Here is a 25828-nt window from a genome sequence, read left to right as displayed (position 1 = left end):
CAGGGAGACAGGACACAACTTACGGATTGTTTCAGAGAACATCTCTGGAACACCCGCACTAACCAACCCCACCGCCTGTGGCTGAACACTTTAACTTCCGCTCCTATTCTGCCAAACCCTAACCACCCGAAGTCTCTAGGAAGAATGCCTCATCTTCCCCCTTGGGACCCTCCAGCCACACAGGATCAATATGGATTTCACCAGTGTCCCCATTTCCCCTCCCTCCCACCTTATCACTGTCACAGTCTTCCAAATTGGCACTTCCTCTTCTCCTCTCTGACCTATCACTTTCAGCCCCACCTTCTTCCACCTATCACTTTCCCAGCTATATTCACCCCAACTCTCTCTCTCCTCCACCCCCCCCCCCCCCCCCCCCCTCCCGAAAACATTCCTGATGAAGGGCTTATCCCCGAAACAGTCAATTCGCCTGCTCTTCGGCTGCTACCTGACAGTCTACGCTTTTCCAGCACCACGCTCTTTGCTCAAAATAACATAGATAAGATAAGCACTGTCCAAGTTAAGAAAAAAACAACCCCAGCAGCAGTTTCAGCAAAACGTAATCATCACCAGTCATGTGATTTTTAGGCGACCTTTTTTAACAATTAAATGTTCACCATGCTGTGTAGTCCCACTATATTCTCCATTAGCACCTGACCTGTTTTAAATGAACTAGGTTCATCCCCTTAACTTGTTTTTAAGTTCTTTTGAAGTTCTGTCAGCTTGCCCCCTTTGGTTCCCTGAAAAGATATGAAAAGTACACTGTTAACATAGTGAAATTTCAGTGGCCTCTTTTAAAGAAATCATTCCAGGTATATTTACAAAATTTGGCATATATTATTTCTTCCATAATCCTTCAAATTCAATTCTTCGAGATATTAAATATATAGCCTATGATGAGGTCAGGGCGCAGAAAACTCATCAGTCATTACAAGTGGGAAATTCCAGTTGATGATTGATATAAGTAGTACACCAATTGTGGGTAGGTGATCGCCCCCACAGAAGTATTTTGAGACTATTAATTGCTTAAATTAAGTGTTAGGCTAAGTGGTACTTGCTGGATACTTGTGTCAAAACACTTCAAAATTGTGCCCTCTGGTTTTCAAGCCATTCTCCCTATTCATTGTTTCCAAACTCCTCAAGATTTTGACTCTGTTCCATCTTTCCTCATAATGAAGTGCCTCAATCCTAGAACTGTTCTTGTCAACCCCTCCTCTACTTTCCAGTGCAGTCACATGCTTCTTATAGTGTGGCACCCAAAACTGTACCCAGTACTCCAGCTGAGGTTTAACCAATGTCTAAGATCATCATAACTGCTTTTCTATTCTTTACTACTATAAGTAAAGCATAGGACACTGTATGCTTTATTAACAGCCTCTCATACCAACTTTAATGAGTTATGTACATGTACTTCCAGGCTGCTCAGCTCTTGCAAACCCTTTAGAATAGTATTGCATAACATTTGTCCATGTTCTTCTTCAAAGTGCATAACCTTTCGCTTTTCCACACTGAACTTCATCTGCAATCTATTTTCCAAATACACCAACATTGAAGGTCTGCACTGACCTCCTCACAAATTACAATATTCCAAGTTTAATGTTATCCGCAAACTTGTAAATTGTCCCTCATGTGCCAAGATCTTTGTCATTTGTATATATCAAGAAAAATGAAGATCCCAATACTGACCCCAAGAGACTTCCATTCCAAACCTTCCTCCAGCAACCTAAAACATACCCATTCACCATTGCACTGTGTATTGTAACTCAATTTTGTATCCATGTTGATACTGACCCTTTTCATTATGCTTATGACTTTGCTTACAAATCTTTTGTCTTCGATCATTATCAAATCCATTTTGGAAGTCTATATACACCACAGCTAAGTCTTTTCCCTCATCAACCTTTTCCATTAGCTCTTCAAAATACTTTGATAAACATGATTTACCCTTAACATATCCATGCTGACTCTTTCAAACTTATGAATTCTACGCCGAATAATTGTTCCCACACACTTTTCCACAAGCGAATTCGAACTGACTGGTCTGTAATTGCTGGCTTGATGTCTACAACACTTTGTGAGCAAGGGCATAACATTTGGAATTCTGTAAACCTCTGGCACCACCCCCAAATGCAGAGTGAAAGTACTTTTTAGAAATCGGGATGCCACAACAGATGATAGGGGTTGGACAACAGGAGGTGAATGAACCACAGGAATGCCTGGGGAATAGTCAGTGATTCAGGTGTGAATCAAAATATCCTTGTGATGAACTGCCTAAGGTGGAACGGCAATCTCTAAGTGAAGTATAGCACACAGAATTTGGACACTGGAAGTGACAATGATCAGAATGTAGAAATTTTACCAGTCATAGAATCTTTAGGCCAGTGATAAATGCATTAGTTGCTGACTCAATTAATGTCATTGTATTCAATCAAAGTTGCTCTACAGTGTGCGGAACAGATTGGCTGAAATGGTACATAGATTCATTTCAGTAGTGAGGCGTGAAGTAAGGGCGCAACATAAGGGTTTTACTTGGGGCAACAACACATTACAATGATTTTTCAAAAATGACAATTCAGTGCAAAATAATGAGCCACTTTATTAAAGCTTATGTCTCTTGTGATTATTTTTGATGTAAGCTAAGCCTTATCATAAAAAAAGGCACAGCAGATATTTTTGAAAGAGCCATGAATCTGCAGTGGAATTAATCAGGGCAATATTACATAATCTTCATCTGCAGATGATGTAATAATATCTCTGAACTAGAAAATAATTTTGTGTCTTGCATAAAAGGTTGTATGCATGTTGGTTAAACATTCAAGGTGATGTTACTAAAGATCACGCTGCAGTGCTGACCAAAAGCCAGTGTGGTATGCTTTGCCTTCTAGAATTGGCCTGTCCAGTCATTTAAACTGCAGCAGATGATCGTCTCCGACCTGTCACCAAAGTCTGGAGACTGAATTCCTGTCATCTCTGCAGAAAGGTGCAACCAGGAGAGATTTTTAAAAAAGACAAGAAGTTTAATGGACTACCCTTTACTTTGAACGGATCGGACGAGATTCTTCAGTTTTACAGAACCTAAATCATATCTTGGTCGCATCCTATCCAGAATTAATTTGTACTAACTTCAGGAAAAATGTACTGGCTTTGGAAAGGGAAACTGTGCAGATTTACAAGCATGATTCAAGGGTGTGAAATTTTAAGTTGAGAATAATTTCTGTAAACTTGGTTTGTGTTTTGAGGTTTGAGAGGTGATATGATTGAAGTATTTAAAAGTGTCAAATTTTTTTCTTGTCCATCCATCATTGCAATTGAGAAAGTGGAGATGTACTACTTTCCTGAACTGCAGCAGTTCATTGTGGTATAAGTACATTCAGTGTTGTTAAGAAATAGATTCTAGGATTCTGTGACAAAAGGAATGAGCTATACAGGTCTACCGCTGCATTCGCGGAGTCTGTTTCAGTTACCCATGGTTTACCTCGGCCCGAACATATTACATGGAATATTCCAGAACCAAGGGGATCCCGGGGGAGGTGACTTTCCCAGTTAATGAATGGGTTCGCTTGTATCCACACTTTCAGGCTGGGAACATATTCCTTGTGTGGGAGGCTACTGTATTTTGAAGTCAGAATGATGTGTAACTGGGAGGGGATTTTGTTGTTTATCCACGTGTCTGTGCTCCTGGCCTTCGAGGTGGCAGAGTTTGGAGGCTTGCAAAGTGCTTATACCAGCATCTTGCACGGAAAAACTCTCTGGCATAGTATTCTAGAATAAGAGGGAATAATCTTTAAAATTCTAGTTTGGTCAATCATTTGAGTGAAATTTGAAAGCACTGTTTCATACAAATTCGATGACCGTCTGTGTCATCCTGATTTGCACTATCAAATTAAACCAGCTTATCTTTGTTTGACTGAAATTGTGAAGGTTTTGTAATTGGTTGACAGCTGTTTAGAAATGCAGGATGGAAAAAAGCATATGTAATGTACCTTAATTTTTGTCAATAAATGTTAAATGAAGGTTTTTCTTTCCTGCCAGGAAATTCGGAATGATTCTCAAGATTTCCCATACAAAGTAGCTAAATATCCAGAAAACCGGGCTCGAAACAGATACAGAGATGTCAGCCCTTGTAAGTAGAATGTTGCAAGTATTGTGCTTTGTAAACTTTACATGTGTTGATCCATAGAAGTGACTACATATTGCTGTTTTCAGCTACTTTGGTGACATTAACAGTTGCATGAACATGTATATGAAATACCAGTCAATGTCTTCTGGTGTATGCACGCAGTCAAAACTATCGGGAGTAGATAATTGCTCTGGGACATAATTCATTTTCATTTCATAGCATTCTTTCTCTAAGTGAATTTTTAAAATGGAGGTTGCCTCTGTTTACTTGTTGGAATATAGTTGCATGGTTTTGCTGGTGGCAACATTTTTAGATTAGATTACTTAGTGTGGAAACAGGCCCTTCGGCCCAATAAGTCCACACCGACCCGCCGAAGCGTAACCCACCCATACCCCTACATTTACCCCTTCACCTAACACTATGGGCAATTTAGCATGGCCAATTTGCCTAATCTGCACATTTTTTGGATTGTGGGAGGAAACCGGAGCACCCGGAGGAAACCCACGCAGACACGGGGAGAATGTGCAAACTCCACACAGTCAGTCGCCTGAGGCGGGAATTGAACCCGGGTCTCTGGCACTGTGAGGCAACAGTGCTAACCACTGTGCCGCCCACTAGAACAGTGCAATTACAGGGTGATGCTCCATGAGTGTTTTGCAATTTGGCTCTGAAGGTAGAATTTAAAATGGCAAAAGTTGATAGGAAGTCAAATGAAAAAGTATATATTTTTAGAAATAGGCAGTTGATTCTTTCTTCAAGCAGCCTTGCCCCTAAAAGGTCATGGATTTAAGGTCCAGTTTATTCTTCACTGTTTTACCATGAACCAATTTTACCCTCTTAAAGAGCCCACTTGGTTATGAAATATTCCAGAACGCTGTATGCAGATAAGCAAAGGAATTTTGGAAGAAATCTGGCAAATGTTTGTACATAAAATACTACCATCACAACACACTTAATATGAACAGTTTGTCTCATTACTGCTTGTGGGATATTCCTGTGCAGAGTTTAGCTGGTACTATTGTTTGTGTTACCAGTGTTCATATTGATAATTCTAACTGGTTATGATCTTGCGCTGTCGAAAGCATTGTATAATGCAGCTTTGCTCTTTCGGCTGTATATACCTGACTCCATAGGTTCAAGCGTCACTGGCCTAAAGTGAGTGTCAGCTGACATTTCTCCCGTGGGGATTGCATCCTCACCCTAGGTGATTTGAGTAAACGTTTATTCAGCAGAAGTCAGAGTGGTTAACACTGTCACCGTTTGCATACTCCAGGATTGGGATATTACAAACAAGAACTAGTTTCTTTTGAACATCTTGGTTCTATGTACATTTGACAGTTATCTGCTAGTTGTAAATGTTTAACTGTTGCAGTAAATGATGTTTTTGGTTAACAAATTAATTACCTTGGGAAAGGATCCTCAAAGGAATTGTTAAAATATCAGATGAATCCATCTTTCCTTGTAGTTGTAGTTAACTTCTATGTTTGATCTTTATAAATGTATAATTTATTAACTGACTCATACTTAAATTGAGTGAACCATGTGCATTATTTTGATGCATAATGCAACCATGAAACTAGCAGATATCCCAAATTAACACTGCATTCCTATCAACCTGTTTAACGTCACTGCTCATTGCCTCACCCCCTAGCTGATTTCAAGCTGAAAATGTAAACTTTGGTATGAAATAACTCCACAGAGGCCAGTACTCTGTCATCAAGTCACTCTTTATTTACACGTAAGTAGAACTTGACAATAGGCTGGCTCCCTCAGAACCACCTCTGAGTGAACAGAGTTCTGACACTCCTGTTTATAATCTGAGAGCCAGGTTTCCTTGATTGGACAGGTTAACAGCCCCAGTCAGGGAATATTCTGAGGTCCAACTGACTTACCTTCTTACAGTCACTATATCCCTCCCCCTCTAAGTCAGAGTATGTTGGCCTGTTCTTTTAGCTTTTCAGGGGGCAAATTTGTACCAGGTCTGGTTCATCTGCCCTGCCTCAGATACTGACAGCTTACCATAGTTCACCTTTTGCGTCTGGAGTGTTGCAGAAGAAATTCAGCCTGTTCAGTGGTAAAGGTGTTGAGGCTGCGCCATCTATGGTGTTTGTCTGAGATTGTAAAGTTTCCTCAATGCTAGATGAATGGGGAGAGCCCACAGGTTCTGGGGGCTGGATATGTTTTGCTGCTGCCCAGCTTTCAAATTTGCAGCTTTCATGTTGTCTACGTCTTTGTTCAGATAAGCCTCAATGAACTGAATTTTATGTCACGGGACCTGACCTATGTTGACCAAGCCTCTTAGCCATGTAGGGCCATTCCCATGGTTTTGGCACCAAACTTTATCCCTTGAAGTAAACTCTCTCTATTGCTTAGAGCCTTGTGTCCAACATCAGCATTCATGATGCCATTTTAACCTCTCTGCTAGGTCTTGGGAGATCAGATTAAAGCTGGTGCGGAGTGTCCTACCCATTTGCAACTCTGGAACTATCCCTGTGGGTACATGAGGGGTGGTCTGATAGTCAATTAGGATCTAGGCCAGTTTGGTATTGAGTGAAGCTGTAGGCTGTTTCATTGACCCTACCTTCAAGTTTGGACTAGTGTTTTTGCCAGACTATTGGACGATAAATTATAAATGTATAATTTATTAACTGACTCAAGTGGAGCTGTATGCTGAATACCATTTGACTTTAGGAAATACTTGAAATTCTCTGGCGAGTGATGACCCATTGTCTGTGTCCAACAGTTTTGGGAGTCTGTGTATTGCAAAAGATGCTCGCTGCTTTTCTATCATTGTCTCCATGTTTAATGAATAAACTCTGTAAATGCCCCACTACTTTGCGTGGGCGTCACAATGACTAAGAACATTGAGCCCATGAATAGGCTGGCATAATTGACATGTAACTGAGTTCAGAGTTTACCCACTAATTCCGATGAATTTGTGGACCTGCTGATGGTAATTTTTGTCCAAATTGGCACTCTGGGAACTGCCCTACCAATATGGCTGTGTGCACTTCCAATCCTGGCCACCAGACATAACCTCTCGCCAACATAGTCAGTTTGGGCACACCTGGATGACCCTGGTGAAGTTTGGTCAGTATTTGACAGTAACATTTGCTCAAGAGAATCCTCTTGCTCCCTACAATAAAATGCCATTTCTGGTCAGAAATATTTTAATTCTGGTTGTTATGACCCCTTCTTTCCCCCCCCATCACCAGCAGCTGTTTTAGTTTTGCCAGGACCAGAACGTTTTGCGTCCACAGTCTGATGTTGTCAGCAGTGACTGGAAAGGTGTCCAGAAAGTTAAGAACCTGAACAGATTCTTCTAGTGGTGCATACACCAGCTGAAGGCGGCTTAAGGCATCTACACTTGCTACTTGGGCTCCCAGACGGTAATTGTACGCACTTAGAATGAGAGCCCAATGCTGAATTCAACCTTGAGCTATGGGTGACATGGGCTTGTCTTCTTTGAGTTGGCCTAGCAGGAGTTTGTGGTCTGTTCCCATTACAAATTTATGTCTGTAAAGGTATTGGTGGAACTTTCTCACACCAAATCTCACTAGGGATCATAGTGTGCCAACAGCTCAGATGATAGTTGCTTCTTCGCATAGGTCTTGGGTACGAGACAATTTCTAATGCTGCCCTTTTTTGTTTTCTCAATAGCACGTGTAAGGGTGCCATGATGGAGGCTAGGTTATGTATGAACTTTCTGTAATTATTCACCAATTTAAGGAAAGACCTAAAGCTCCAGTACAGACGTGGGAACCAGGGCTCCTTTGATCAACCTCACTTTCTCTTTCAATGGGTGTGATCAGGTCTTTCGACTCTAGCCCAAGCAGGTCACTTTTTTTGCCTTTTAAGGCATAAGCCTGCCTTTGAGAAATGTGTAAGGACTATATCCAAGTTCACTAAGTGCTCCCCCTGGGTGGGGTGCTCTTCAGAGGGTTGGTGTTGACTCAGTGGGCCAAATAGCCTGCTTCCACACTGTAGAGATTCTATGAAGAAAAATAACTCTTAAAGTTAATTGTTTGCAGAAACCTTAGTGGTTCAGTACAGATTTCATCTTAATGAAATTTTACTGCAAACAAAGATGTGAATAAAAATGAAATGCAATCTGCAGGCATTTTGGGTGTTTTATTTCATAAACACCCAAAAAAACTGACTTATTTTGATCACGCATGTCTGTGAAGCGTTTATAATGGAAAAGTAGAATGTGTAATAAATTTAAATGTCAGATTTGCTTAGAATAAATCCTGCTGAATTCAATCTCTGTTTCAAAGTTTAGGGTAGGACTTTCTAAACAACAAGTTATTGGAGTTCTGAAAATCAGGCAAAACGAAAGCCTTTTAATTGAGATAAATGCGAGGTGTTGCATTTTGGGAAAGCAAATCTTAGCAGAACTTATACTTAATGTTAATGTCCTAGGGAGTGTTGCTGAACAAAGGGACCTTGGAGTGCAGGTTCATAGGGGAGGTCATATTGCGGCTGTACAGGACATTGGTTAGGAGAAAGTGAGGACTGCAGATGCTGGAGGTCAGAGCTTAAAAATGTGTTGCTGTAAAAGCACAGCAGGTCAGGCAGCATCAAAGGAACAGGAGAATCGAAGTTTCGGGCATAAGCCCTTCTTCAGGAATCTGGTTGGACATTGGTTAGGCCACTGTTGGAATATTGCATGCAGTTCTGGTCTTCCTATCGGAAAGATGTTCTGAACCCTTTCAAGTTTCACAAAAGATTTACAAGGATGTTGCCAGGGTTAGAGAATTTGAGCTATAGGGAGAGGCTGAATAGACGCATTGTTTTCCCTGATGTGTCGGAGGCTGAGGGGTGACCTTCAAAGTTATAAAATCACGAGGGGCATGGATAGGATAAATACTCAGGTCTTTTCCCTGGGGTGGGGGATTTCAGAACTAGAGGGCATAGGTTTAGGGTGAGGGGGGAAAGATATAAAAGCGACTTAAGGGGCAACCTTTTCATGCAGAGGGTGGTATGTGTATGGAATGAGCTGCCAGAGGAAGTGGTGGAGGCTGATACAGTTGCAACATTAAAAAGACATCTGGATGGGTATATGAAAAGGGACAGTTTGTAGAGATATGGGCTGAGTGCTCGCAAGTGGGACTAGATTGGGTTGGGATATCTGGTCGGCATGGACGAGTTGGACCAAAGGGTCTGTTTCCATGCTGTACATCTCTATGGCTCTATGACTTTATTCTACATATGATGATGGACAGTCTGGCTGCTCTGAAATTGTGTACATTGCCTGTTTAACTCTTTAGACAAGCACATCAAGAGTCAGTATTGACATTGGTGATGGGTTGAGGCTCTGACTGTCAAATGCCAATGAAGGTGTTAAAGGACACAAAGGACATGCCAATGGGTGATTTCTGCCACATTGTGCAATATACTATCTTTATTTGAGTAAATCCTTATTTTGGCCATTAGAAATTTCCATTACTGAACTGAGAAACAATAAACAACATTATTCATGTGTATTGAGTTATCAAGTTCTGAGGAAGGGTCGCTGGATCCGAAATGTTAACTCTGTTAAAGTACCTATTCGAGATGGTTTAGGGAATCCCTGATGGACTTGACCTGTAAGCTTCTCTTGGTTTGTCCTGGAGATCGTACTCTATGGTAGTCTGTAATATAAAACGCTTACAGAAAGTTTAGTTTAAATTATTACCTTTTATTTACCAATGGCGTCGTGTTACACTAAACATAGATATCTACACGCCAGGCTTGAGCTAAGGGTCTCAAACCATTAGCAGAGTAGTGGTGCCAGCTCTTACCCCTAAGAGCCCTCTCAGGCTACTCTCCTTGTTGCTACAAACAAGCTGTCTTTATACAGAATTTGGTATTAAAATTACAAAAACGCCCCATGTCCATAATCAGATAAGTAGCAATAAAATGGCAAAAGTTTGCAGAGGAAGAGAAACTCATTGACAGGTCTGAGTGCACTTGACTAATTAAGGTTCATACACATCAAAGTGGGAAACCTTGATCCAGCCAGGCCAAATGGTCATTTGCTTTGGCTCGTCCATCATAATGAGAGGCTAGTCTAAACTATGTGGAATAGGTCATGGAGTCCCCTCACTCAGCAAAGATGTCCAGTATCCTTGTCCTACAAAATGGGTTTTCTTATCAAATCATTTTAGATTCCCATAATGCGAATTAAATTAATGACGCTCCTGGGAACAAAACACAAAACATTCAGTCTATGAACAAGCCAGTGTTCACTCACATCAGACCATAAAGGGTTAATTTTCCACCAGCTTCCAATCTCTTCCTTCTCTCTCCCTCTCTCTCTCTCTCTCTCTCTCTCTCTCTCTCTCTCTCTCTCTCTCTCTCTCTCTCTCTCTCTCTCTCTGTGTTTCACTTGAACCCTTTAGTCAGTGAATGTAATTTACAGAAGAATGTTTTCTCCCTTTCACTCACACATGAACATTTTCCAACTTCCTTACTATATCAGGTATTTTCCTAGCCTGTACGGGTAATGAGGCATTCACATTCCAGTACAAGTTAAGATGAGAGAACTGACCTTCATAAATTCCAATCTGCTTAATGTGGTATACATGAAAATGTATCAGGATTGTTGCATAACGTGCATATTCAACTCAGCTTATTAAATTACAAGTTATTTTCCTATTGAGTATGAGTTTTGTTAAGAGTCTTTGATATAATCCAGCAATTTAGTTATTTTACATCCTATTGTGAAATATGCACCTCTGGCATGAGAAGGAAGCACTGCCACACATTCCACAAGTGAACAAATATCTCACCTTATTACACCGATCTGTTGACACTAAGCACAGATGCCCCCAGTTCTTCTGTACAAGCACTTTCCTGCATTTCTTGCAGCAAATGTGTCACATTTACGGCTACACGCTTTCTCAACTCTGATTTCTCTCCATAGATGCTGCCAGACCTGCTGAGCATTTCCAGAAATTTTTCTTTTTGAGTGTTATCAATGTGATGGTCAGTATATGGCTTTGTTGTAACACTTGATAAATGGTTTCCCATTTGCAAATCCTGTATGAAATATGCCTTTCTAATTTACTTTTTAAGTGAAGGGCATGCTTTATGCAGGATTTTTCATAATTGTAAAAATCTAGCATATGAACATTTACAAAAAAAAATGAGGAATTGAATCTGAGACTGGTCTTATTAGGAAGGAAAAATCTGTTCTTTGCAATGTAATACATGTTAGATTACCTTTGTATTCCAATGCTTGAGTTGAATTCTCTCAATAGAAATAGCCCATTTTGTGAAATCCAAAAAGCAGATTGGGGAAAAAAAGAGATGCTGGCTTGAATTTTGCAGGTTAAGCATTTACTGTCTTAAGGCCCAGTGGCCTTAGGTCTGAGGAGAACTGGGTTGAATGTAAGGTTCCAACTTGTATTATAAATAGTCTGACTAAAAATCACCTCGAGCAGTTCCAATCCAAACCTAGCTTATGAGTTAGTCCTTTGTACTCATTAAAAAGAACCTGTTTTCAATGGAAAATGAAACAAGACGAGGAGGAGAATGGATTTAGATTCTGTGCAATGTTTTCCTATGATGCACTTGAGAATTATATATCCACTTTAAAATTGTTAAGACGATGAATGAAGAAAGGTTTCATTGACTTTGTCAATAGAATCTTAAGCATTATTGTTTTGCCAAAAAAAATTATATCCTTGTAATTATTTGAAAAAAAGGACCAATAGTTTGTGACATTTTCAAAGCCTGCTTGCTGACTTGACAATAAGTCATTGGTGTGGAAAGCTTCTTTTAATTAAAATTCAGTAATTAAAACCCCCTTTTTGGTTGTCATCCAGAGAACTGTTCCTGTTTGCCACAGAGGCTGAAGCTGTTGTGATAAGGTTTGGAAGAAATTGAAGAACAGCCAGGACTGTCCTGAAGTACAAAGAGATGTTGAGAATGGTGGCAAAGAGGTAGCTGTTGGTGTCATTGCATATACATGTGGAAGATGCCTCCTTTGTTGTAATAACAAGGATCTTCTTTGCCCCTCCTCCTCTCTGGTAACTTCATGAATTCAGAGGGCCAAGCTAATGCTCTGAGGACATGGGGTCAGATCGCACCATGGTACATGATCAATTGAAATTTATTTTAAAAATCTGGAATTAAAGGCGAGTCTAATGATAACTGTGTAACCATTGCTGATTGTCATAAAAGCCCAACTGATTCAGCCTTTTTTAGTCTTTTTTTTTTTTAAAGCTTGAAGTTTATTCTGGCGTCCATGCCCTGGAAAGATTTTTCCTGAATTGCAAAGGCAGTATCATCTGTGTAAATGACTTTGTAATGATTGGTCATGTCAGTTATGTAGATGTTAAAATGTCAGTACTTGGACACTTCCCTATGAGAGATCATTAACAGTTCTTGGAGTGCTGAACTTATGATGTCGATTGACCTTCATCCGTCAGTTTCTTAGAACTGTCTACAGCAGCTCGAGTAACTTGTCACTTGGCAGCAATAGGGACTGTTCAAGTATCTGTTTTTTTTTTGTTTCCACACAGGTCCTTGCTCAGCTTCCAGTACTATGAAAGTGGCTCCAATCTAAAGCCACTTTATTGTTTGTGGTGATACGAAGGACTTTTCACAACAACTGCATTAGAGCCTAAAAATGGCATGCTCCTTGCTGAATGCAGGAAGATTGAGTTTTGCAGGAGGGCTAATACAGTGAGCCACACTGAGGACTTGTAAGTTGTGTAGAGCAATGAAATGAGCCAGAAGCTGCCAGAGACCTCCAGTTTTGCATGAGTGGTGCTATCATCTCTCACTGTGTTTGGGGAATGTGGCTGCTCTGCATCATAATTGAGAAGAGTGCCAGTCAGCATTATCTTAGCAGTAGGCCAAAATGGTACAGGAGCTGTCTTTCCTGGCAGCTTGGTCTCATTTTGACAGCATCCAGTTCCAACAGGATAAAGTCGTCTGACAGTGGAGAAGGTACTGGACAACCTGGCATTGCTCCTCAGCTTTATTTTTCTCTTTGAATTGGCAGCAGTTTGAGTTTGCGGCTTCTGGGTTGGACGCTGCACACTTATTCAGGAGCTTCAAGACCAGACTGCTTGAATATGGAAAGTCCATGGATACCATACAATCTAGCCAGATTTGCATGTGGTTATCCAACGACTCGAGTAGTGTTAGGTTTTTATTCTTGAGGTTCTTACACACTTGATGCAACTGCAATATGCGAACTTCTGTGAATAGCCAAAATTTATTAAGCAACTACAAGCTTTGGAGGAACCCTTAACACTCTTCGCAATGCTTGGCGAAGCATGTCAAGAGAGGCTCTCTGAACAAAGGAACAGTCCTTCCTTTATACAAGATCTTTACAGTAATGCCCACAAGACAACCCCCGGCCATTCCCCCACAGTCTCGTGCCATCCGAAAACAATGTAAAGTGATTGTTTCTGGAAATAATTCTGTGTGATTAGATTATTTCTCAAAACAGTGTGTGATTAGGTTATTCCTGAAAACTGTGATTAGATTGTCACATCCTGCCTGCAAGACAGAAAACACACACCAGGGACATCCAATTTCTTTCGTGTTGGCAGAACAGATGAACCCTTTAACATGTCAGTGGCTTTGGCTGCTGCTAGATCTCCACTTTGGTATTGTCACGAGGAGACTTGATGCCCAGGACTCCCAACTGAATATCAGAACAGGCTAGGGGGGCAAGTAGGCTTTTGATTTGATTTATTATTGTTACAAATACCTAGGTACAGCGATATGTTTTGTTGTGCGTGCAGTACCGGCAAATTATACCATACAAAGTGTATAGGGGTAATAAAACAGTGAGGAATACAATGTTTAGGCTGCGGTGAAGGAGTGAGATCCAGATTAAATTTGAAATTAGGAAGTCTAATAACAATGGGGAAGAAGCTGTTCTTGAATCTATTGGTATATCTGTTTAAGCTTTTCTATCTTCTGTCAAATGGAAGAGATACTAACCGGGGTGGGAGGGGTCTTTGATTATGTTGGCTGCCTTTCTGAGGCAGCATGAAATATAGGTGGAATCAAAGGATAAAAGGTTGGCTTGCATGATGGACTGGACTGTGTTCACAACTCTGTAGTTTCTGATGATCCTGGGCAGAGCAGTTGCCATACCACCACCACCAACAAAAATAGACGTTGCAGATCTGGCAGCATCTGTGAAGAGAAATCAATTAGCGTTTCTAGTCCAGTGAAGAATGGTGAGAAAGTTGCTTTTCCAGCAACTTCTGGTTTTGTTTCTGATTCACATCATCCGCAGTTCTTTTGATTTTTATTTAGTTGCCATAACAAGTCGTGATGCATCTGATAGAACGCTTTCTGTGGTGCATCTATGAAAATTGGCAAGAGTCTTTATGTACGTGCTAAATTTTCTTAGCCTCCTGAGGAAGTAGATTTGCTCCTAATTCACACGCTTGTGTGTAAGTTGCCTTTTCGGATGATGCTGGAGTAGTGGGTCATGAAGACTGAGGCATAAGAAGGCTTTCATTTAACTATAAAATCTGCTTCATTTGACTTTACTGTCATTTAGAGAGTGGAACTTGATTTTTAGCTGCGGAAGGGACTTTCCACAGTGACGCTTAGCAGTTGAAAAGAACAAAGTAATGAAAGTAATGACAATTTCACTTCACTTTAAATTATTTTAGCAAGAGGGAATTGAAGTTTATGATTCAGTTTACTTTGTCAGCTGCTCTTCCACCCCTCCTCTCTATCTCTCTTGTTGCCTTTTCACCTTCCCACGCTCCTACCCCCAACATGCTCCATTGTTTTGTATTTTTATGATTCGTAGTAAGTGTTTCTTTTCTTAGATTTATAATTCGATAGTTATACACAACTTGCACCATTTCATAATGTTGTAAGTTCATTGTTTGCCCTTGATACAATTGAGGTGTTGTTTAAATTTGTTATCTGGAAAATGCCTTTTGGAAGAGATATGACAAAAGATAACGATTAGAGGTAGCTACAGGATTGTTTCGTTTGTGGAAAGATTCACCATTTAAGTCATTCATACACTTCATCTAGAGCTGCTTGCCTGGAGCTGTCACATTAGGTGGTTCAGCACTGATGCCAACTTTCAGATATGCAGGATACATTCCAAAGAAAATTTTGTGACAAGTAGATTCTTTTTATTGAACATCGCAGAATAGTTAACAGTACAAAAGTAGTTCGTTCAGCCCATTATGTCTGCTGGTTCACCAAATGATTTTCATGGGAACATTCTCCTGCCTTCACCCCATAAACCTACACATTCTTCTTTTCAAACAAAAATCAAATTCCCTTTCAAATGCCTTGACTGACTGCCTCCACCACACTGGGCAATACATTCACATCCTCATCAATTGTTGTATAGAAATTTCCCTGTCACTTTTTTTTTTGCTGCTTCTATAATTGCTTCAAATCTACTATTTTGTTCTTGACCCTTTCACAAGTGTGTCCGTTTTCTCCTAACTTTACACTGCCCCAACCTCATGATTTTGAATCCTTCAATCAGGTCTCCTCTCAGCCTTTTGTTCTCCAAGAAGAACAGACCTGGCTTTTCCGATCTATTTTTGTAAGTTAAGTTCTTCATTCCTTGAACCATTTTCATAACCATTTCTACCATGCATTTACATCCTTTCTAAAATATAATGCCCAGAATTGGATGCAGTACTCCATTAGATGCCAAATTAATGACTTGTGTAAGTTTGACATAATCTTGCTCTTTTATTCTTTTTAACAAAGCCTATGTTTTTATCAAAACAGCTTGTTCTTGCTTTCTCTGTATCATGTTATTCACCATGCCATGAAATGCTGCTGAGTTGTTGGTACAGGCTAAGAGTGAAAAAGGTTGTTTTCCGCTTTGTTGCTACTTCTGGAAGATACTGAATTGCTCAGTTGACAGCACCTTGCTATAACTACATCTGGTCAAATTGGTTTACTTTGTCCTTTTCATTTGGAATATTTGGATATTCAGTGCAGGACTTTTTGTGGCACTTGCATTTTATTGGAAGAATTTGTTTCATTTCAGATGCGGAATATTAAGGAAAATAAAGGCCTGCCTTTGTTTCTGAAAAGCAGACTTAAGGTATAGGCATGCTTTGGGTTGGGGAAGTGGGGCGTTGTGGTCGTGGAAATATGAAATATGGAAAATACAGAAAGAAAACTTTCAATAAGATAACAAAGTACTTTTTGGTGAGAAAAGACAGGTTTTGACTGTTACTCCATTCGTGGGATGTGATCATCTCTGGCATAGGTCAGCATTTATTGACCATTCCGAGTTGTCCTTGGGAAGGTGTTGTGAGCTGCTTCTTTGAAACTACTGCAGTCCATTTGGTGGAGGTAGACCCGCAATATCGTAAGGACAGGATTTTCAGAGACCCAGAAACTTTGCCCGAGGAACTGAATTTTGGCTGTGCATCTTGTAGATGGTATACGCTGTTGCTACTGAGCGTCCGTGATGGAGAGATAGACGCATTCACTCAGGTTGATTTGTACTGGCTGGTGTCAAGCTTCTTGAATGTTGTTGGAACTTAACTCATCTAGGCAAGGAGGAGTTCCATCACAAACCTGGCTGAAGCCTTGTAGATGGAGGACAGACTGTGTGAAGTGAGGTGGTGAGTTACTCACTTGAGGATTTCTAGCCTTTCACTTGGTTTTGTGGCTGCACCTCTATGTAGCTATTACAGTTTCTGGTTAGTAGGAGCCCCAAGAATGTTGGTGATTCAAATGACAGCAATTCCATTAAAGTCAGGCATGGATGGTTTGAATGTCTCTTCGTTTTGTTGGAGATAGCCATTATTAGTTCAAATCTGGAAAATTGAACTGTAAAATACAGGTAGATACACATATTGGTGATGGATCATGACTCTTGAAGTGTGGATTCTGCTTGGTACTAGGATTTTGCCATGTGGCAATAAATAGACCACTTGCCAACTCTCTTGTTGGATCTCTGCAGTGCACGATGTGTGCCACAGGTGGTGGAGGGGACTTGAAGGGGGCATTGATCATGACAGGCATTGCAGTTATGAATCAGATTTGTAGAGGCACATCACAACAAAAACAAACTTTGGAGCAAAAAAGCAAGTGAATGGATATGAGTGCTATTGCAATATTAATGTTCAGTAATGTGCAAAGATTATCAAAGTATAATTGCATACAAGAAATAGTGAAGAATGTTGAATCATCACAGAGAAGATATTGGTTTCACGAGTGTGATATTAACTCCAACATTCAAATCAAACCAATTTTAAGCTAACACACATCTCTATTGTACTGAGAATTATTCATGTAAAGAGCTTTCTGCTACCTCAAGATCAGTGAGCATTGCCCGCATATAGACCTCACTTAATGATTTGATAAAATGTGTAAACCCTTTTTTGATAAAGCAATTAATTTAATTTTTGCTGTAAAATTAGTTTTGGTTCAACACTAAATACTGTATTTGAGCAATATTTCCTCCTAGTAGTTAGAGAGTTAAACATCTGTGCCTTTGTGTAGGCTGCATCAAGACCTATTCATAGTATTACATTAGTTCGTCTTTCTCAAACAGTGATGTCATCTTTCCGAGAACACTGGGGCTTTGGTTTACCAGAAAGAGTAGAACTTTTCCTGTTGACACCTGAAATCTAAGCATTGTTAAAATAATCATGGAAACATTATTGAACCCTTGATGAGATAGAAACTAGCTGATTATCTATCTTTGGAAAACAGCTTATTTCAAAGAAGGAGTAATGTGCTACGCAAAACGATTGATAATCTTTTATGTAAAATGCCAGCTCTTTCAATGTACAATGACTGTTCTTGCATATTGCATATTTTTGTAGTCAACATTTGATCACTATCGTTTTAAACTAGGGAGGTTGCATTTTCAGTTTGAAAACAAAAACCTAATGAATAGAATATGTCTGCACAGGAAGATGGCACAATTTCTACATCATAATATAACTTTTATTGTGAGAAGCTGGTGAAACACTAACATAAATTATAGAATCCCTCCAGTGTGGAAGCAGGACTTTCAGCCCAGCAAGTCTACACCAACCCTCGGAAGAGTGTCCCATCCAGACCTATTCCCCTATTATTCCACATTTATCCTTGACAAATGCACCTAACCTACGTATCCCTGAACACTATGGGCAATTTAACATGGCCAATTCACCTAACCTGCACATCTTTGAATTGTGGGAGGAAACTGAAGCAGCTGGGGCAAATGTGCAAACTCCCCACAGAATTGCCCTAGGCTTGAATTGAACCCAGGTCCCTGGCACTGCTAACCACTGAGCCACCATGCCACCCCTTAAAGATTTTTAAAAGACATGAGGCAACTTTTTTTTGTTTTTAAAACCGTGCTTCATATGGCGAATGAACTTCCAGAGGAATTGGTGGATGTGGGTACAGTTAGAATGTTGAAAAGACATTTGGATAAGTACATGAATAGGAAATGTTTGGAGAGATATGGGTCAAGCGCAGGCAGATGGGACCTATCCCCAAGCAGCGGGAATTATAGAAAGAGCCAATGGTACCCTAAAAGGTTAGCTAAGGAAATTGGTAAAAGAAATTGGTTGCAAGTACTCCCAATTACCCTTCATAATATGAGAACTATCTCACAGAAAAAAGACGGGGTTCTCCGCGGCTGAACTGACATATGGGCAGCCTGAGGACTCCTTGGTCTGCACCAATAACTGCCCAACACCCTGTTGATGGGCATGTCATGGCAGAAGAGATGCACAGTACCTGATTAAGCTAACCAAAGCATTGTAGTCTTATCATCAATAGGTCAAATAAGCCTATCGGATGCCAGGAAAGAAAGAAGCAAGAGATCCAACATTTAAAGACATTAACCTTGGTGACTATGTACTATTGAAAGACTTTAATCGTGGAAAATTGGGTCCCTGCTGGAAAGGTCCTTCTGACAACTTAATCTGCAGTAAAAGTAGAAGGGCGTTCACCATGAGTGTACAAAGGACATCGCAAGCTTGTAGCCCCCTCACAGTCCTAGTGTTAGTACTGATACAGGCATCTGATGAAAGCCCAACATGCACCCGAATGTAACCAACCCGTCTGTGATATCTCAGACTGGCTAAAACTCCCAATGTGACTGTATAAATGAAAACTCTACTAATACCATTGGAAGTTACGAATGCAGCTGCCCAGCTGAAACTCATTTAAACTACTCACGCTGCAAATCCAAACACCATTCTCGACCTTGTTGTCATCCTCGCAACACTTCTATGCCAGTCACTATCATGAGATGGCACAATTCCATAACCTCGTCCATTCTGTCAACCGAAAATTGCTACCTTGAGATGCTTGTCTGTTCCCCTTTCAAAATGAGCCATACAGATTGCACAAAGTACCAAAATCACCAAATCATAAGGCATCTATTGCCATGGGACTGACCACCTATACCTTCTCAATGGACTCCTCTCCTATCCGACCTACCGCCACTGACAGAAATACCTTTACACATTTCCTGTGTTCAGTAGCTACAGTAATTAACAAAACAAGCTAGAAAGATGAAGAAAGACCAAAAATACTATGCACTCCCAATCCTCCTCCTGTTACAAATGGTTTCTTTATTTAAGCTAAGCCCCCTGATCCATGTGTTATCTGCTCACTCTTCCAACATTCTGATGTATAGTGTATAAATAGGACTCACCCACTTATGCCATCCCTCATTTGTGATGGAAATACCCATTCAGTAGAAGAAACACATCACTACGTGAAGTGCACTAACAAACCTGAAGGATTCAACGCTAACATTGTTCTACTGTTAGAATGGTGCATTGAAAGACTTTACAGTATTCACGACATGGGGCAAGTCAAACAAAAACCATGCAAAAATATTATCAAAAGCACTGGTCAAACTCCTGCTCTCCATCCATTAATGCACTTGGACAATCGAACATTTGATAACACTCACTGTTTACAAGATTCAGCTCTCACTCTGAGTGAACTTGTCATTCACTCACAGAAGTGCACCCTTGGAACTCCTTTTAGCCTTCATTGGCTTTGCGAAAACAAAGCCTACCCATATTTACCCAATGACTGGTACGGATGTTGTGCCCTCGTGCACACCTTACCACTTTTCACCCTCCACCATGAAATGCCTGAATTAGATGATGAATGGAATGTCCACCAACAGGTGAATCGATATGGAACAAAAAGTATAGAAAAAACAAAATGGAACTTATACAAATTCTTTCATCAACAAATCTGATGGTCCAGGTTGCTGGGATGCCTTATTCCTGGCTGGTGTGTTGAGATGGCCCAAGATCAGATAAGTGACCTTGCGTATGATATCGAAAAACTTGCCAACTCGACTGCGCACGCTTTGAAACTGGTGAACAGAGTTACAGGAGACTCGGCTGAGTCGGCTCTTGCTAGATTTCCTCCTTGCTAAAGGAGGTGCTTGTTCAGTCATTAGCCCGCAATGTTGCACCTACGTCAATAATTTTTGAGAGACATTTTGGACGTCACAGATGTTATCAACAAAACTGGTCAAGACGCAGGGAAGATACCTGCCCCACTGTCATCCGATTCATGTGGATGGAGTTTTACTTGCTGGCTATGGTCGCTGTGCAGATGGATCATGTGGGACGTACTGATAAGCCTTGGTCTCATCCTAGGAATATACATTGTCATCCACTTATACATGAAATGGACTGTACATTGCTTTCACCTAAGCCAAAGAGGAATCTGATGAATCGACCCATGTCTCCTCCTCTGCCTCCTTGCCCAAATTTCCATGCTGAGATCCAGTATTTTCCAGACTCTGCTTCTCTGGACGATGACTCGCCAGAGGAGGCACTTGACTTATTAAGAATACAAATCAACTGAATGGACTAATTATACTTGTATAAGTCAAGTAGTTGTCATGAAATGACAAAAGGAGGAAATGAGAGTCTATAGCCTTCAAACTTGTCTTTAAACATTTAGACTAAAATGTAATGCTGAATTATAGAACGCATTTACTGCAGTAGGGGGGATCCCGAGGAATGCAGAAGATAGGGACATCTGGGCTCACCAAGTGATAACAGGATGCTGTAAGAAAATTAACATTTGCATTAACATCGGTGAATCTGTGTGAACAGGGCACCAAGTGATAACATTAACAGCCGTTCCCCCTTGTGAAATTAATGAGTGTTTGTTTGATTCTGACCCTGAAACAAAACTCGGTACTATCAAAAACTTTGTAATTAACTGTCAGATGCTGTTAATTATAACGAATTCTTATTACCGCTTGCAAGCAGAGCAGACAGAGAAAAAAACATCTTGGCCGTTACAAAACCCTGACTTGAGAGTTCATAAGGACACTAGAGAGAGAGAGACCATTTTAACGTAGAGGCTGTTGGAGCCAGTAGAAAATTAACTTAGTGCTTAGCTGTTGTGGATTGAATTTAATTGCATTTTGTGTCATGATATTGAGTAGCCATTACAAGTTATTAAGTATAAACTCTGTAAAAGGTAATATTAGTGAAGCTTTACCTAACTTGCTGTTCTTGCAGACCACTCTACAGACTGCCCCACTGTCGATCCTAACTAATCAGATTTTATGTCTTATTTGAATTAGAATCACAACCCTGCAAAGAAAGCATGTTAATTCAAAGACTAATGAGTCAGTTTAAATGCAACCTTATGGTAGCATCTCAGCCTCAGGTACTGAATGATTCAGTGCTTAAAAAGCACGAGTCTGCTCCTAACTTAGAAATTATTTTAAGCCTAACATTGTGCCAGAATCTCTTCAATGTATCAGCAAGCCATTTTATGGTCAAAACTTTGCCCTCCTTCTAAAAGCCATTTTGTAAAATAATTGAATCAGACATGTGAGCTGTGCAAGGTTACCTTATGAACTGGGAGAAAGTGAGGTCTGCAGATGCTGGAGATCAGAACTGAAAATGTGTTGCTGGAAAAGCGCAGCAGGTCAGGCAGCATCCAAGGAGCAGGAGAATCAACGTTTCGGGCATGGGCCCTTCTTCACTCATGCCCGAAATGTCGATTCTCCTCCTTGGATGCTGCCTGACCTGCTGCGCTTTTCCAGCAACACATTTTCAGCTCAGTACCTTATGAACTGTCCAATTATTTTGCTAGCAGGTGCCTAACTCTGTTGGGTATATTTTTCCCACCTGATAAATGTCTTCGGGCCTGTTGGAGTGATTAGTCAAGCATACAGAGACCTGTCAATTAACGTTTCTTCCTTACGAATTATTGTCTGTCACTGTTACGTCTAATTAAGAACGTGCAATGTTTTTAAAAAACTTGTATAAAGGAAGCCACTTTGTATCAGTACATTGGAGTAGCCTGCTGGGGCACTTGAAGAGCTGATACCCTACTCTCCGAGGTTATTAGAACCTAGTTAGTTGAGCTTACAGGTGTCAGTGTTATGTTGTCACAGTGATGCTATTGGTAATAGACAATAGGTGCAGGAGTAGGCCATTCTGCCCTTCTAGCCTGCACCACCATTCAATATGATCATGACTGATCATCCTTAATCAGTATCCTGTTCCTGCCTTATCTCCATAACCCTTGATTCCACAATCCTTGAGAGCTCTATCCAACTCTTCCTTAAATGAATCCAGAGACGGGCCTCCACTGTCCTCTGGGGCAGAGCATTCCACACAGCGACCACTCTCTGGGTGAAGAAGTTTCTCCTCATCTCTGTCCTAAATGGTCTACCCCGTATTGTTAAGCTGTGTCCTCTCGTTCGGCACTCTCCCATCAGCGAAAACATGTTTCCTGTCTCCAGAGTGTCCAATCCTTTAATAATCTTATGTGTCTCAATCAGATCCCCTCTCAGTCTTCTAAACTCAAGGGTATACAAGCCCAGTCACTCCAGTCTTTCAGTGTAAGGTAATCCCGCTATTCCAGGAATTGACCTCGTGAAATTGACTCCATTTAGGTAGTAATCTGCCTTCCTGTTCTTGCCACCAAAATGGATAACCATATATTTATCCACATTAAACTGCATCTGCCATGCATCTGACCACTCACCTAACTTGTCCAGGTCACCAGGACAATAAAGGGGATGACTAAGATTAAACTAATGTGCCTATAAGAGGGTTTTTTTATTCCAGACTTCCAAAGAGTACGATCTCCGGGACGAACCAAGAGAGAGGCTTTACAGGTCTGATTCCACAAGGGATTCCCTGGGCTGTCTCAAATCTGTACTTTAACACTTTAGTTAGAGATTATGGTTGGCCAGAACTATATTTGTTTTAATTGTTTAAAATGACATTTTTCATAAATTTCATTGTAAATATTTTCTTATGTAACTTTTAAAAATTTTGTTTGATAAAGTACTGGCAGGGAGTTCAAGCCATTCTTAAATATCTAAATTTGCCTCTATGTTGCTTTATAACTTGGGGAAATAAGTGTTGTAAAATATATTTTATTAGTTGGGCTTGCTTAATAATAGTGGGAACTTATAGACCATCAAAATGGGTTTGATGTACACATCTTCACTCACTTTGGCTATGTAGCAGTTTTTGAGATTCTTAGCAAATCTATTTTTCTGCCTCATTGACAGATCTCTAGTGATGTTGCTCAGTGAGCTTAGGTTTTGTGCATATACCGTCTATTCAACCAAGTAGTATTATGCGGAAAGTTTGATTAAATTTTGGGAGTGTTCCTGAAACCATAAACTAATACAGGGGCAGATGTCTTGAAGTACTGTATTGAAGATGAGGGAACTTTGAATTTCACAGTAAGCCTTTTGGGGTGGAAGGAGTGAGTGTCACAAGATGGAGGAGCACAGAGGAAACTTCTTCTAACTTTGTGGCATGTTTTGGGTGCAGGGATTTTAGAGATGGTGAACCTAATTTGGGAAGTTGAAAGCTCTTGAACACAGTTTAGAATGGCAGTTTGGTGAATTTCTTGTGGTGTTGACTTGTTAGATGTTCTGCCTATTCTCATGGACATTTGAAGTGAAAAGACACCCTTCCAAATATGTTTCAAGACAACACTGTTATTCTGTTTCTAGAAACGTTTTGAAAGTACATTGACATAAGTTCATAGTAACAGTGACTAAACTGTAACGTGTTTGTGATACTGTTGAAATGTTTACGTTAGGGTCTTAAAGAGATCACTTTAAATTACAATTTTAACATATAGGTCCCTTTCTTCTTTTGAAGAGCTAATCGTTTTGTGAATGTGAAATATTTTGAGAAATGTATAGAATTGCTTGAAGAAGTTTAAACTTAGGCAATCATATATTTTGCTGGATGGGTGATGTCTTTAGTCTCCAAAACACAGTGGGAAATGGCTTGTAGTCCTATTCTCATTGTGGCCATTGCAGTCTTTCCATGGGTCTATTGTTAGTAGAGAATATTGCCTGTTTCCCACTTAATCTGCAAATCAAAATCTTACGGTCTGAATCGCATGCTGTTTGCCAATCTAGAACAAAACTGTGAATGTGCGGCTTGCATAATTTGCCTAGTACTGTATCGGCTGGCAGTCTGGACAAATAGGAATTAGGGATGATGTGGGTCTGGCAGGGGTAAGAGTTCTGTTCCCCAATTGCCACTCATCAGCCTGGGCTGCTGCTGCTGCTGCTGCTTGGAGGCTGCACAGTGTTTGACCAGAGACTGGAATTCTCTAGGGTCCTTTTTTTTTGTAAACCTGTAGGACAGTGATAGAATGCTAAAAAGGTCTGTTCTACTGAGACTGTAAGGTGGGACTGGTGCCCGTGTTATGATATTGCAACTACCTGCTCGAGTTTTGTTGGGAAGCAATCTACCCTTTGTGTTTCATAATTGAAGTTGTGTTTTGGTTTCCTAAGCTTCATTCTTGTTGAATCAAGATGAGATAGGAGGATTTTTCCATTTCAGGCAGTCAGCTTTGGGATCAGAACTAAGATAAATAAGTACCCTTTGAGGTATGTGGTGACTTTTAAATCTTGACTCATTTGAATTTCAGTCTTCTGCTGTCACTTCAATTGATCATGTTTCAAATCCAGATCCACCATCCTATTTATGTTTTCGTTCAGTTTTTTTCATATTGTATTTATCTACATGCATGTATATAACTCCTTGATTGAAGTATTATATTCTTTGTTTTTACGTTGTAGTTGACCATAGCCGTGTGAAGCTTCAGAAAGCAGACAATGATTATATCAACGCAAGCCTAATTGTTATGGAAGAAGCTCAGAGAAACTACATTTTAACCCAGGTAGGTAGATTTAGAGTGAACCACATGAAGCATGATTATTGCAGAGTATGATTAAAAATGCAACTGTATTCCATTTTAAGTCGTTCTGAATGTTGCACCCTCTAATTTTTCTGGGGTTGTGCAGAACCTGGTAGTTTGAGTGACACATTGCATCCATTGGCACAATTGCAATTTGTGATGTTGCAATTTGTTTTGGAGTTTGTGTATAAATTACTAAGTCTGCGATTATATTTTCCAGCTACAGGTAGTCTACTTGCTAAAATAAACAAAATTGCTTGGCTCTGTAGTCTGAGGACCCGTTTAGCAGTGATGCTGTTTACATTATATATTGCACACTAGTAATTTATTAAATAGCCTGCATCCAGGCTATTTTTTTGTCATCTTGAAATGTGTAACTTAAGTTTACATCAATTTGTCCAGCTTGTCTATCTCTAATCTATTTACATTTAATCAAGTTTGTGAGGTTAAATTCACATTTTGTCAGCCCTTAATGCTTGAAATATTGCACAAATGTCCAGAGGAATTCACAATGCATGAAATCTGGTCATTTTTGAGGGCACAGTCCACCAAATGACTGAATAT

At 40.2% G+C, this 25828-nt stretch overlaps 1 protein-coding gene across 3 annotated transcripts in view; it reads left to right on the top strand.

The window, feature by feature from the left end:
* The window catches only part of LOC122548846 (tyrosine-protein phosphatase non-receptor type 2-like), an 86447-nt gene that overhangs the window by 12283 nt on the left and 48336 nt on the right, over nucleotides 1-25828 (top strand). For all 3 annotated transcript variants that reach the window (XM_043687695.1, XM_043687696.1, XM_043687694.1), the window contains exons 2-3: nucleotides 4030-4120; nucleotides 25146-25246. In XM_043687695.1, coding sequence (XP_043543630.1) covers nucleotides 4030-4120; nucleotides 25146-25246 — 192 coding nt within the window. The remainder of the gene's footprint in view (nucleotides 1-4029; nucleotides 4121-25145; nucleotides 25247-25828) is intronic.

Source organism: Chiloscyllium plagiosum, chromosome 4 (assembly GCF_004010195.1).
Source record: "Chiloscyllium plagiosum isolate BGI_BamShark_2017 chromosome 4, ASM401019v2, whole genome shotgun sequence".
NCBI lineage: Eukaryota > Metazoa > Chordata > Chondrichthyes > Orectolobiformes > Hemiscylliidae > Chiloscyllium > Chiloscyllium plagiosum.
The sequence above is the reverse complement of the archived record's forward strand: the minus strand, read 5'-3'. Positions and strand labels throughout refer to the sequence as shown.